Source organism: Asparagus officinalis, chromosome 9 (genome assembly GCF_001876935.1).
Source record: "Asparagus officinalis chromosome 9, Aspof.V1, whole genome shotgun sequence".
In the NCBI taxonomy this organism is placed as follows: domain Eukaryota; kingdom Viridiplantae; phylum Streptophyta; class Magnoliopsida; order Asparagales; family Asparagaceae; genus Asparagus; species Asparagus officinalis.
The window spans coordinates 57374549-57388587 of record NC_033802.1 but is presented as its reverse complement, the minus strand read 5'-3'; the positions used below and the strand labels follow the sequence as shown (position 1 = coordinate 57388587).

Here is a 14039-nt window from a genome sequence, read left to right as displayed (position 1 = left end):
TAATACATAAAAGTGTGGAATTTATTTTGCTTTGATGTGTGACATGCATAAGGTAGTTTCTAGCGGAAGAATCCTTTAACATGTTCAAATCTATAGAAGTGGATAGACATAGAGAGGCAATATGATTGCTTGCCTGTTCTTAGTCAGTTGAAGGTTGGGGTTTTTTCAGTTTTTTTCATAGAGAGGCAATATGATTGCTTGCCTGTTCTTAGTCAGTTGAAGGTTGGGGTTTTTTCAGTTTTTTTTTCCCAATGAAGTTCACATCATGGAATGTTCGTGGTCTCAATGACCCTCTTAAAAGGCGTTTGGTTAAGGATTTTTTGTCTAGTCACTTGATTGATGTGGCTGGTCTTCAAGAGAGCAAACTCTCTGACCCTACTCCAAGGAAACTTCAATCTATAGGAGGTAGGAGGCTCTCAGAGTGGTGTTACCTTAACTCCACAGAATCAAGAGGAGGTGTTCTTGTGGGATGGTCTGATGCTTTTTCATTAATTCAGTCTCATGTGGGAATCTTCTCTGTCTCAGTCCATCTTCATCATAAACCATCTAATTATTCTTTCACCTTTACTTCTGTCTATGCCCCTATAGATAAGGAGGATAGAGCAGTCTGTTGGTGGGAATTAGACCGTATTCGTTATATTCTTCCTGGACCTTGGATCCTATGTGGTGATTTTAATGTCACCTTATCATCAGATGAACGCAATGGCCGTAATGGATCTCCTAGTGACATTAAGTCTTTTCGGAACTTTATCTCATCCACATCTCTTATTGATCTACCTCTATCTGGAAGGAATTTTACATGGTCTAACAAAAGGAAAAAACATCTATGACAAGGCTAGACAGATTTCTTATTAATTCTGATTGGGAAAATATATTCCCATCATGCATTCAATTTTCTCCTCCTTCTTTTGGGTCAGATCACTTTCCTGTTATTCTTGACAATGGTTGTTTGAAAAACAGAGCTCCTGTTTTTCGTTTTGAGAGATGTTGGTTTCACAACTCTGATTGACAATGGTTGTTTGAAAAACAGAGCTCCTGTTTTTCGTTTTGAGAGATGTTGGTTTCACAACTCTGATTTCATCCCTTATGTTTCTTCATGTTGGTCATCCTTCAATGGTAAGGGAAATCCAGTTGACATCTTCATCTTGAAGTTAAAACTTTTAAAGAGAAGATTAAAGTGGTGGAAAAAAAATGTCTTTGGCTGTATATCTACAAGGAAGTCTGATATTCTAGCTAAAATTAATGCTTTGGATTTACTAGAAGAACAAAGACCTCTCTTAGATTGGGAATTTAGTGAAAAACAAAATCTTCAAAATTCCTTCACTAATATCATTAAAGAAGAAGAGACATATTGGCATCAAAGGTCCCGAGTCCAATGGTTAAAAGAAGGTGATGCTAACACTTCTTTTTTCCACAAAACTGCTTCTTTTCATAGGAAAGCCAACTTCATTGCTGTTATCAATTTCTAGGGCAGAGATCTTATTGGAGATGATGATGTTTCCTCTGCTTTCTATCAGTATTACCATGATCTTTTTGGGAATAGTAAAAATAAGTCTTTTCAGATTGATTGGGCTTCTTTATATCCAGACAAAGAGACTAATTTATCATCTTTAGAAGAGCAATTTTCTGAGGCAGAGATTAAAACTGTAGTTTTTGGCATGAATGCTAATAAAGCCCCAGGCCCTGATGGATTTTCTATGGTATTTTACCAAACTTTTTGGGATTTGATCAAGGTAGACCTTATTGCATTAATGCATTTTCTACATGATAATCCTTTTCATCTGCAAAGAATCAATAAAGTCTTCATTTCTCTTATTCCTAAAATTAAAGACTGCACTATGGTGAAAGACTTCCGACCAATTAGTCTTATCAATTGTATTTTCAAAATTTTCTCTAAAATTTTGGCAAATAGGCTATCCCAACATATGTCTTCACTTGTGGCTCCTTCCCAATCTGCCTTTCAAGCGAGTAAATCTACACTTGACTCCATTCTTCAAGCAAATGAAATGATCCATGCATGTTCAAAAAGGAAGAAGGAAGTTGCTATGTTTAAGATTGATTTTGCAAAAGCCTTTGATTCCATTGACTGGTTATTCCTCATTGAATTGTTGAAAGCTAGGGGTTTTGGTAACAAATGGTGCTCTTGGATTCTCCACATTATATCATCCTCCTCTTGTGCAGTTCTTGTTAATGGCTCACCGACTAAATTTTTCTCATGCAAACGTGGTCTCAAGCAAGGTGACCCTCTTTCTCTAATGTTATTTAACATTGCCGTTGATGTCCTGAATAAAATGATTATGAACAATGTTGAGGAGGGTCTTTTATCATCTCTTGGGCTCAAAGAACCTCTCAATCAACTAAGAATACTTCAATTTGCCGATGATACTCTTCTTTTTGCTAAAAGCTCTTTTAAGGATATCTCTATTCTTAAAACTATTCTCTATATTTTTGAAGACATTTCTGGATTGAGTATCAATTACTCAAAATCATCCCTCATATATTTCGGAAGATATCCTTACAAAGCACAAAGACTTGCATCTTTTTTGGACTGTAAAGTTGAATATTTACCTATTAAGTATCTTGGTCTACCTCTCAAATATGGCAAACTTGCCAAATCAGATTGGCAACCCCTGTTAGATAATCTTTATAGCAAGCTGGCCTCCTGGAAAAAAACTTCTCTATCGTATGGAGGTAGACTGACACTTTTGAATTCAGTTCTTACATCAGTCCCTCTATACTATATGTCTTTTTATAAGCTACCTATATGGCTTTCCAAAGAAATAGACAAAGTTAGAAAAAATTTTCTTTGGACAGGCAAAGCAGATTCAAATAACTTCAAATGTTTAGTGAGCTGGAAAAAAGTATGCTTAAGTAAAAAAGAGGGAGGTTTGGGTGTTAAAGACATCAATTTATTCAATTACTCCTTACTATCTAAATGGTTATGGAAATGTATGGACAAAAATTCTTCAACTGGAATCTTTATCCACAATTTATATGCACCTGAGGGTTCTTTCTTGCAATCCAGGAATTACAATGCATCTAATTCATCTTTTTGGAATTCTGTTCTATCTATCAAAGATGCTTTTTTCCATAACATTAAGTGGTCTATTGGTTCTGGAGATAATGTAAGATTCTGGGAAGATAAGTGGGTAGGATTTAATACCCTTGCAAGTGTTTTTCTAGAATCTTATAGGCTAGCCCTCTCCTCTAATGTTCCTGTCAGTAGCCAAGGTAACTTCTATGACAATGATTGGCAATGGCATTTGCTGATGAAAAGAAGTATCTCTCCAGGAGCACAAGCAGAAAAAATGTCTATTCTGAATCTTATTAGGGACTTTCATGTATCTCTCAACTATGATCAACCCCAATGGAATCTCACTCCTAATAGACAGTTCTCTGTCAAGTCTTTCTACAACTTTCTTAATCAAAGAGGAGTTATCAACCCTTTGTATAAAATTATCTGGAATCCTATTGTCCCCTCTAAAGTTCGTATCTTTCTTTGGCTCCTTACAAAAAACAAATCGCATACAAAAGATGTTCTGCAACTAAAAGGTTGGAATGGAGATTTAGCTTGTTCTTTCTGCGGTCTTGTACCAGAGACCAGGGAACACTTATTCTTCTCATGCCCTATAACCGTGAGAGTCTGGAAACACTTCAGGATCTACTACTCACCTTTTAATTGGCCAAGTACTTTGGATGATCTCTTGCTCAGTCTTGAAAGTCTGCATGAAATTCAAGGGCTTCTTTGGCGTATTTTTCTTGCTGCAGTCTGCTGGAATATATGGACATCAAGGAACAAATGCATTTTTGAACGAGCTCCTTTCTCTTTCAAATCTATTATTAACTCTACAATATCTGTTATAAATGCTTGGGCAGGCTCTGGAAGTGGATTGGCATCACAGAAGATTAAGGTCAAACTGGAGGAAGACCCAATTCAAAGAAGCACCTGATATTATAGAAGTGATGTGGCTGATCTTTTTTGGGGTTTTTGTAAAACTTTCCTATATGGTTTTTTTCTTTTTATATCTATTGGGCTATAGAAAGTTTAGTTTCTCTTTTCTATATATATGACTGGCTTTTGTTCTTTCCTATATCTGTGTCAACGGGGAATGACGGCAATGCCATCTCTTCACCTTTATGGATGTTTGAAAGAAGAAAGTTATATATCACTAGTCTTGAGAAACTACTTTTTCTATCTTCCAATACATGGATACATTTCGTATCCCACTTTTGTAACAAATCTTTTTTATAATATAAATGACAGGGTATATCCCTTGTTTTTTGCTCAAAAAAAAAAAAAGAAAGCAAGTTCATTATCCTGATTTTTTTACTTGATGTTACTACAAGTTCTTGATAATTTTATGAAGAAATCAAAAAGTATTCTGAGAAATATTGCAACTTTCTGGTAATTATATAAAAAAAAAAATGTTTGTGATAGATTTTTTAAAATAACCGCTTAATTTTCATCATAATTCTCTAAAAATTCTTTAAATCTAACTGCAGAAATTAAAAAAGCCATCTACTTGTAAGGGTTACAGTACTTGGTAGGTATTTGGTCACATAGGTACTGTTATTACTCTAATGCAAGGTAATTTAGAGTCATGTTCAGACTCGGTCCATGCAAGTGATCTTGAGAAAACTTATTAGTTAATTAAATTTTATATTCTTGACTACAGGAAGAAGGGATTCCGAGTCAAACAAATCTCTTAGTGTTATTTAATCTGAGGAGCACTAGGGGCACACCCCCAGGCACATCCCCAACCACAATCCCCCACCTGCTACAGTATAGGGGGGTCCCACTTGAGATTTTTTAAAATGTAGCAGGTGGGGGATTGTGGTTGGGGATGTGCCGGGGGGTGTGTCTCTAGTGTTATTTAATCTCTTATACTTTCCTCTATAGAGCCAGCTAGTAAACAAGATGCGGTCAATTTAATTAGGAACTTGTGTCAGTGAGGGAAGAATATTTCAATGACAGTCAAGGATATATATACATTATGTTTTTATTTTATTTTGCTAAATTACACAAAACATCCATAAACTATTATAAATAAAAACTTCCGCGAACTTTTCTTGAATATATAAGACATTCATGAACACTGAAAAACACCCAGCATAACTCTAGTGAATTGTGATGAATATGGTAAATAATGCCCTCATTTATTTGATTTAAAATGGCAAATGAATTTGTAAATAGAACGAAGACAGCAACCGAAGCTAGCTTGCATTTATTTGAGGTGCTTGCATTTCCGTCTTCTCAAATAAGCAGGTATCTAGTGTTAATTAAGGGGGTGTTTGGTTACATTTCTATAAATTATAGGAAATGTTTTCCATCCCAAATTTGATTTCCTTGTATTTCTTAAAAAAATTATAGGAAAAGTTTTGAGAAGTTAAAAAGTACAATTTTTTTTTTGTATTGTGCTTGTTTGGTTCAAAACAAGAAAATGAGAAATAACTTTTGGGAAAATAGCAACATTTCCTATAATTTATAGAAATGTAACCAAACACCACCAACTTTATAGAAAAGTGAAAACTTTGTAGAAAAGAGTTAATGAGTTTTATTATTTAAATAATGAATGCGTCAGATTTCCAAGAGATTTCCTCCCATTTTAGAAGGAAATCAATTTTCATAAAATTTGGTACTTTTCTGTACTTTACAGAAAACATTTCTGTAATTTTTTTTGGAGCCAAACACATTTTATAGAAATGTATAAAAAACTCTTAATTACATAAATGCCATGCGTCAGTACTTTTGAGAAAACATTTCTAAAAAACAATGCAACCAAACACCCCCTAAGTGTTGAGCAAAATTATCCATAGTCTTTAGGAGAGTTGACAATTATTAATTAAATGCAAACACCATGCAAATCGTGCTATGGGGAAATTGTGGCTTGCAACTTTTCCTTGTTCCTTCAGCTTTTGAGAGAAAAAAGCATGTACACGCAATATTCGTGACTTTTAGTTTTAGCCTAAATTTTCCTCAAAAGGAGCAAACCATAAAAATATAAAATCCTTGATCACATATATTAGCTAAATGAGCAAGTTGCACACAACTTCAAATTTGGTGAACTTGGAACTTCAGTATATATACTGGGATCTCAAACAAGTAAACTACAATATTAGTGTGCACCCGTCGTAACCCAGTACAACCATTTTCCTTTCAAGTTTCAATAACACTAGAACACGTGCGAGGGCTATACCTAAACACAAATTAGCTTCATTTAACAAAAAAAAAAAAAACCTTAATTGCGATTAGGGTCCTAAAGGACAAGAGTGAACCCAAGAAAGAAAGAACACAACTACCTTTGTTAGGAAAAGAATCTTGTTCCCTTGTCCCTAAACCTTTTCTTTAGTCCTCCCTTAGCAGCGTAGTTCAGGTCAAGCGCAAGTCCTACTTGTTAATTGATTAAGAGATTAATTAAGTAATTAGCATGGAAGTTAACATAAACTTTTTCGATTAAGTGTCGAAGCGTGGAAGTTGCTAGCGTTGATCCCGTCCTAAATAAACATATTGTAGTATACTTTACCGGGCAACCTCCCGACCATAGCATCGACAGGTCGAAGAATTGTATCATTCTCTTTTAGGGTTTCTAGTTTTTTTATAGGGCTTTTATGATTGAAAGCATAAAGTAATGTCTTTTTTGTTTTTTGTTTTTTGTTTTTTTTGGTGTAGGGAGATTTTGTGGTGCTCCCAAGGCAAGATTGACGCGGTTATAGCACCGACACTTTCTTAGTCCCATAGCAAGGCATGTTCTAGGTTTATTTAATTTGCAATACATTTTTGTATTACAAGAACTAGTCAGCTGTCCGTGCAAAGCACGGTTTTTTTTTTGCTACAATAATCCCTCTTTTTCAACATGCCTGGTTTGAATTTTCTGAGAATGCTACAGTATCCCGCTGCTACAGTACCATTTTAAAATGCTACAGTATGCCCGTGTGCTACAGTAATATATTCTAATTAATTATCAGCTACAGTAATAATGCTACAGTAAATCCGCTGTAGCATTTACCGTAGCATGAACAGTGACTATCTGTTTCTCCCTTTTGTATAAAGGAATAGATTAGTAATTTATTGCTCCTAAAATTTTCATTAGCAATTTAGACCCTCAAAATCTTAAAATTTAGTCAGGGGCAGACGTACTGCCTAACTAGGGGTGCAATTGCACCGCAAGACATTTGTAAATTTGCACGTAGAGTCAAGCAATTTGTACATCCGCCCTCCCATAAATTTTTAAAATTTCATCCAAAGTCTCAAGCAATCTACAAACACTAAAAACACTAGAGAAATTAGTATCAATTTGGATCAGCCAGTTGGAAAGTAAAAAGTCCATTTAAAATTTTAACAATAAATTGTAGTAAGTGCATTCTCATCAGACCATCTCCAGCGGTAGGCAAATTTTTACCCTCTCTCTCCTGCCACATCACTTTATTCTCCCACCACATAATTCAATAATACACATTTCCCTATCAACTCTGCAGCAGCTAGTTTTTCATAAACATTTTTACTTTATTTGGGACCCACCAATACCACATCACACCAACATATACCCCACCATATTTATTCACTCATCTTTCTTATTTCATATATTAATTATGTGGGATCCATTCATTTGCTTTTCATGAAATTTCACCGAAGGGAAATTTTTCCCATCTGCAGCAGCTAGTTTTTCATAACATGCATGATTTGATTCTCTTTAAAGCACCAACAGCAGACAGTATTCATATAAATTGTATTTGGAAGGTGGTTCTCCCATGTTTATGTTGGTGGATCTGGAACAGTCGAAATTACTTCATCTTTAAAGATTCTCAGCAAAATCCAGAACTTGTAGCTGCTAACGTGGCTAGGTATACCCTTCATTGGACAGGTGCACATGAAGATAAGCTGGCAAAAAGGATCAGAAGGGCAGCAGTTAAGCTGAAATTCGACGAAATTGCAAAGACAAAAGCTGCAGCAGAGGTGGGAGATAATTTCTCTGCAGATTAGAAGCTCAGGCAAGTCTTTTGAAGTGGTTAGATCCTTTCTAAGTAGCTCTCTTCTAGAGGAGCAGTGATTAGGACCTAAACAATATAAAGTTTTTTAAGTCTTACTGGTGTAGTGAATCTTTTGTTGTTCTTTTGTTTTTGATGGTGTTATCTTCTGTTTCTGGCCTTCTTCTTGTTCTACTGTATACTGGCCTCCTTTTGGGTGTGCTAAGTATAGTTGCTTATATGTATGTTTTCTGATATAAATAAATTTTTATGAGCAGGAAGTCTATTCCTGCTTCTTCAGTTCAAAAAAAAAGAATTTTCCCTACCCTCTTCCCTAGCTGCTACATGCAAAAATTGTCACTTTCCCTTCCTGCTGCACATAGTCTCAGAGACTATAGTTTTATAATATTATATGTTTATTTTTAGATTTACAGACACTTGTGCGCAAAAACCCCCCCCCCCCCCGGCCCCCAACCCCCAAAAATACGAATCCACCCCCTTGACTATGTTACCTGCACCTATCATCTGGATGTCTTTTGACGGCATTTTGTTAGAAATAAGATAATGAATATTCAGTTCCAAGCTTATATACGTATAACAAATGGATAAGTCTGTTCGATCATCAGATGGTCAGAATAATAAGTGACTACTTCATATAGTATACAGGGTACATATATTTATCTCTAACTAATCTTTATAATGATATTAATGTTTTGTTATTCAAAGCATATATATAGGTCTGTAGCTAAGAAGGAGAAGTTATGAACAATTAAGATATGTATCGAAAGATATAATATTCTTCTAGCAAGAAATTCAATTGGCGTCAAAATGCAAAGCGTGTTCCTCTATTATATATCGGACTGTAGTTCACATTAGGTCAAAGTATCTTAAAAAGTGCAACGCCAGCAAACAAGCTGACGTGTAAGAGTATCCTATTGGTGCCAAGGAGAATCTTTGAATTCGTATATTTTTTATCTTGTAACTAAACTTTCTCAAAGATGTTAGGTTTGTTTAGAAATTTTAGAGGGTTGATATCGTAGACTTTACTGAAAATTCGATCATCATTCTTATTAAGCCTTTGTAGTGTACGTTTGTGCTTTGTTGTTGGCTGACTTTTGTAGGAAAAGGGTTTGATAAAAAGCTTATTATGTTATTTTAATTAGTTAAGTTGTAGTTAACTTGCTGTGCAAGTCTCGTGACGGGTAAACTAAATCCTTGTGTTCCACCTCCGGAAATTAGTTGTATAATAAATAACCCCCATTGAAATTTGTTATGTGGTGATTATGGCATAATCTATATGTAATCATCAGTTCATCAAGTAATAAAGCAAATGATCATATTGAGCTCAACTCTGCTTTTTGGCTCGCGGGTGAACCGCGAGCCACCCAACTCGCAGAGTTGGGAACAGGGGCAGCTTCCCAACTCTGCGAGTTGGGTGGCTCGCGGTTCACCCGCGAGCCAAAAATCTTTTTCGTATTGAGCTTCGCAAGAAAACAAATTAAGTACTTGCATTGCTTTTTATTAATAACAATATAATTAGCTCTTGAATCGTAGTGCACCCATAGGATAGCATCCTTCGCGTATTATAAAATGCGATCCTAACTAGTTTGAAACATAAGTAGGCCCAAGCCCAGTACTGAGTTGGCCTTTTTTAAGATTGGGCTGTTTATGGATCTAATAAGTTGGGCGTTCACTATTTAAATTGAAATTTGTTCACTTATACCTTCTAAATCAAATTATATTACTTGTGTTATAGTATATACTCGATGAGTTTATTAAGACAGCGGATTTATGTGATCAATACGTGTTGATCTTTTGTGAACTGTCAATGCAGTCGGTACTGAGGCCAGCATCAGTTTTACTTTTTAAGTATTGTAAATAGATAAATTTCTATTCGTATTCCATATGAAAGATTGATAAATAAGGTTCCTTGCTAGCTTCCCGTTTCATATATATGTTATATTATACAAGTATTATATATGCTCGTGCTCATAGGGATTATTATGATTTCTTTGATTTATACAAATTAGTTTATTTATATACCCTTCGACTATCCTGGTATAATAAGAGAGATGATTGATTGTATTTCTTTGTAGACTATAACTTATAAATCATCTATTAACTAATATATTAACTAATTTTTCATGAAGAAAAGAAAATGAGAACCTCTTTTTGCCACGTTATGAGAAGAAAAGAATGAAGATATTTTTATCAATTAAAGTACACAGTTTGAATGATAAGGTTTTTTTAGACATAAATTAAAATCTAAAGTTTGAAATTAACTTAAAATTAGATAGCTTAATAATTGCTCCCTCATTTACAAATCTAAACAAAAATTTCCGATTTAAAAGAAGCTAAGATCTACGATGATATATATGTTTGTTCTGCGTTCATATCCTACTGGATTCAGATATTCTATTCCTAGATCTATATCACATCGGATATTGTTGTGTGCGGCGGAAGCTTTCTGAGCAACACGAACAATAACTCGAACTAACCACAACTAATATGCAAACACAATCACAGCAAGAACAAACGATTTTACGTGGTTCGGTAAGGTGCCTACGTCCATAGGGCAATGAGGGGGGAGTTTTTACTATTAGAAATCAGAGAATACAAATAGAGTTACAAATCTCTCAGATCAAACCCTAAAACAAAGCTCTTGATCTCTCACAACTCTTCCACAATTGGATGCAACAATTCTCTCTCCAAGGCTGCTCAAATTCGTCCTTACATAACCCTAAACAATCAGGTTCTGAGTTATATACAACTCAGAAACGAAACGGGTCAAAAACCGAAAGGCCCAGCCCAGATCATCGACGGTCGACCGCGGCGGTGAACCGCGCAGGTCTCGCGGTCGACCGCGACGGTCGATCGAACCCCAAGGTCGACCGCTGATCTGTCTAGCTTCTACCTGCTGATTCCTTTTCTGATTTCCTGTAATTCTTCAGATATATATGTGAATAACCTTTATTCGAGGATACCCATATTCGTATGTACCCATAGTTTTAATCCACTAATCCTAAAGGACTCCCACTTGCGTTGTGCTAACTTATAGTGCTCTGTGATTTGTATGATTTATTTATGCATAATTACTCAAAGCCATCTATTTGTGTAAGATAGTACATAAATGTTTGTAGGTTAATTTTTAACACGCCAGTTTATAACGTTTGACTTGTATCTCCTTACCTGCAAGATATTCTACGGTTATTTTTGTTATGCTCTGATACCATTTGTTGTGCGCGCGGAAGCCACAAAATCAAACCGATGTGCTTTGAGAGACCAAATCAAACAAACGCCGAGAGAAGGCCAAACAATGCAAAATAACGGCACAAACTCAAACAACCAATTTTAACGTGGTTCGGCAAGTTGCTTACGTCCACGGGGTAAGAAAGGGATGAAGTTTTCACTAATAGAAAAGAAGAGTACAAACTGAGATTACAAAATCACACAAACTCACCAATTAATCTCACCAACAAAGCTCTAATTCTCTCCAAACAAAACCCTAACCAATAGCTCAGAAAATACATCTTTTCTATGCTCCAAATATCTCCTTCGCTGCTACCCAAACCTAAAATGTGTTCCTATATATATAGAAATCCTAAAACCAAAAGCATACTAGGAATTCTAAAACCAAAATCAAAACAGATTAGGAATCTTACTAACTTGTTACCAAAATAGATTAGAAATCCTAATAACCCGTTATCAAAATATATTAGGAATCCCAATAACCTGTTACCAAAAATAAATTAGGAAACATATTAGGAACTTGCTATTCAATAATTCTCCACCTTGACAAAGTTTTCCCAAATCTGAGCCGACACCAACACGAAACAAATGTCTCACTTGTTACGTCTAGTACGAAGTGAAACAAAATCACAACAACGGACTCAATCCACAATAAATCGAGACCCAAACAAGAGTGTGACCACTCTTTAAACATCAGTATCTACTCACCAAATCGGTAACATCATAAATGACCGCATAGATATCCTCTTGCCCAAGAAATTAAGCCTTCACGTAGTCCCCCAATGGCCTCCAAAGACCCTCAATCCAATAGAAGAGTTCTCAGCACTTCATCAACATCACCAACGAATCTGCAACTGATAGCTTTCCCAATGGCCCCAAAATAAAACAAACTAAACACATTCACCTGAGATGAACCAACGACCATATCCAAATTGAAACTATGTCCACCAGCTGCACTCGAATCAACCAACTCATCATCTGCATCCAAATCTAAATGATCCCCAAACTGTGTCACCTCAGCTGGAATCCTAAACGATACAATATGATCTGGAGTATGTGGAGTAATATTCACACAATGTGGAGTAGCATTACCCTCCACCTACTACGGCATCCCAACGATCTGATCAACACTCTCCACCCGCTGAGAGTCAAAAGTGACATGCCTGATTAGAACAAAATCAGAGTCTCTCAGCTGATAACCAAACGAGCCTCTGAATCCCAAATATGCAATCAGATCAAATCAAGATAGCAGGAGATGCGGGAAGGATAAAAACGATCTGAGGTTGGATGAGAGTTGCAAGGCACCAAGGAAGCAAAGTAATCAACCCCAGGTTTACATGCTAAGGCTACTTCGTCCTTCCCTATAGGGCCATGACGCCAGTCGTTGACCACCTTCTTTTTTATGCTGCTCTGAATCCAGATGAGCCAGTCGGTCCTCCAATTTCTTAACAAGGGACGTGGACGCTTGAAGCTTTACCAACACCTCTTCAAAGTCCGCCCTCGTCTTCTCGAGAGAAAGCCAAATTGTTCGAGCCTCTGCCTCAGCTGTCGTCCTACAACGCTTCTCGGACTCGGCCTCTACCTGTAGATGAACCATCTTCCTTTGAAGATCCTCGATGGTTCCTACCTGCTTGGAGAACTGGATTCGAAAGCTCTTGAGGAGCTCTTCCTTCTCATCCAGACTCCGGTGACAAGCGCCTTCTTTATGAGTCAATTCGGCCTCCAAAACAGTGACTTTCTTCTCTTCCTCTTCCTTGGCCAACTTCTCCCTCGCCAACACTCCTTGGCATACCAGGGCACGCTCAAGTCGATTGAATAGGGTGTGTCTCAGCGAAGTCCCCCAAGCTAGACAAGCTTGAAGAGCTTGATGTATGCTAACACTTGGCATATCCTCCAAAATCATCTTGTTAGCACCATTCTCTATTTGGTCTGATGGAGTTTCAGCTCTCCCCTCGACGCCGTTGTCCACCCCAATTGACTCCTTGCCAAGGTGAAGAGATGCCTCAAGAATAGTATTAGGACCAATAGCATCCTCCTCGATCGCTAAGGCCGTTGTCTCCTTGCCAGGAGAAGACTCATCTATCCGCATTATATTTTCCAAGCGGGTAAGCTAAGTTATCAGCGGACCCGTCCTAGCCGGTTAAGACCTTGCAACTGGTCCAATGTGGCGCCGCCTCTCAACCCTTATTCTTCCTCTCAATTCAGAGACAATGTTAGTTGCTTGAGGCATCAAGACAACCATCTCCTCGGCACTAAAAGCCCCCCTCGGCTTCTTATGGGGCCTAGTGGTGGAGATCCCCCTGATCCCTATATTCTTCTTGTGATTTTTTGTTGACAGAGGAACGGGGCTCGTCCTTGCCTGGAAGCCAGTGGAGGATAAGATCATGGACATGCCCACTGTTTGGAGAGATACATCAACAAATAGAGCATCACTCTCTTGTGGCCTGATGTAAGAATGGACCTTTTCCGGATCTGTCATCTCGGAATCACTAAGGGTGACTGGCTTCAAAGCATCCTCATTCACCTCCAGCTAGTCCGAGTAGGCAAAGACGCTGTCGCCACCATAGACCCACACAAATTGCCTCCTCTAGTCCTCATCCAACTCTAAAGAATCGAAAACAAGCTGGAACTCACCACGATAGTGGAAAAGTAATGCAGGTCCTTCTCTATCGACCCCACGCTGATCAAATGCCCAAGCAATCTCAAGCTTGGTTCGACTCTAACATGGTGGCAAATGATGATGAAAGCCACCAGAGCTCCCACTGCATTCGGATAGAATTGGGAAGGGGAGACTCTTAGAGCGGCGTGCACCTCCTTAATGAAAG

The 14039-nt window shown here is 37.2% G+C and overlaps 1 protein-coding gene across 1 annotated transcript; it reads left to right on the top strand.

Annotated features, from left to right (window-relative positions):
* On the top strand, window positions 252–830 carry LOC109823472. Its single transcript, XM_020389755.1, has one exon. The coding sequence runs from the start codon at window positions 252–254 to the stop codon at window positions 828–830; it is 579 nt and encodes a 192-aa protein (XP_020245344.1).

Excerpts from the sequence above, each read along its gene's own strand:
- LOC109823472 (XM_020389755.1), top strand. The coding sequence starts at position 252 with ATGAAGTTCACATCATGGAATGTTCGTGGTCTCAATGACCCTCTTAAA.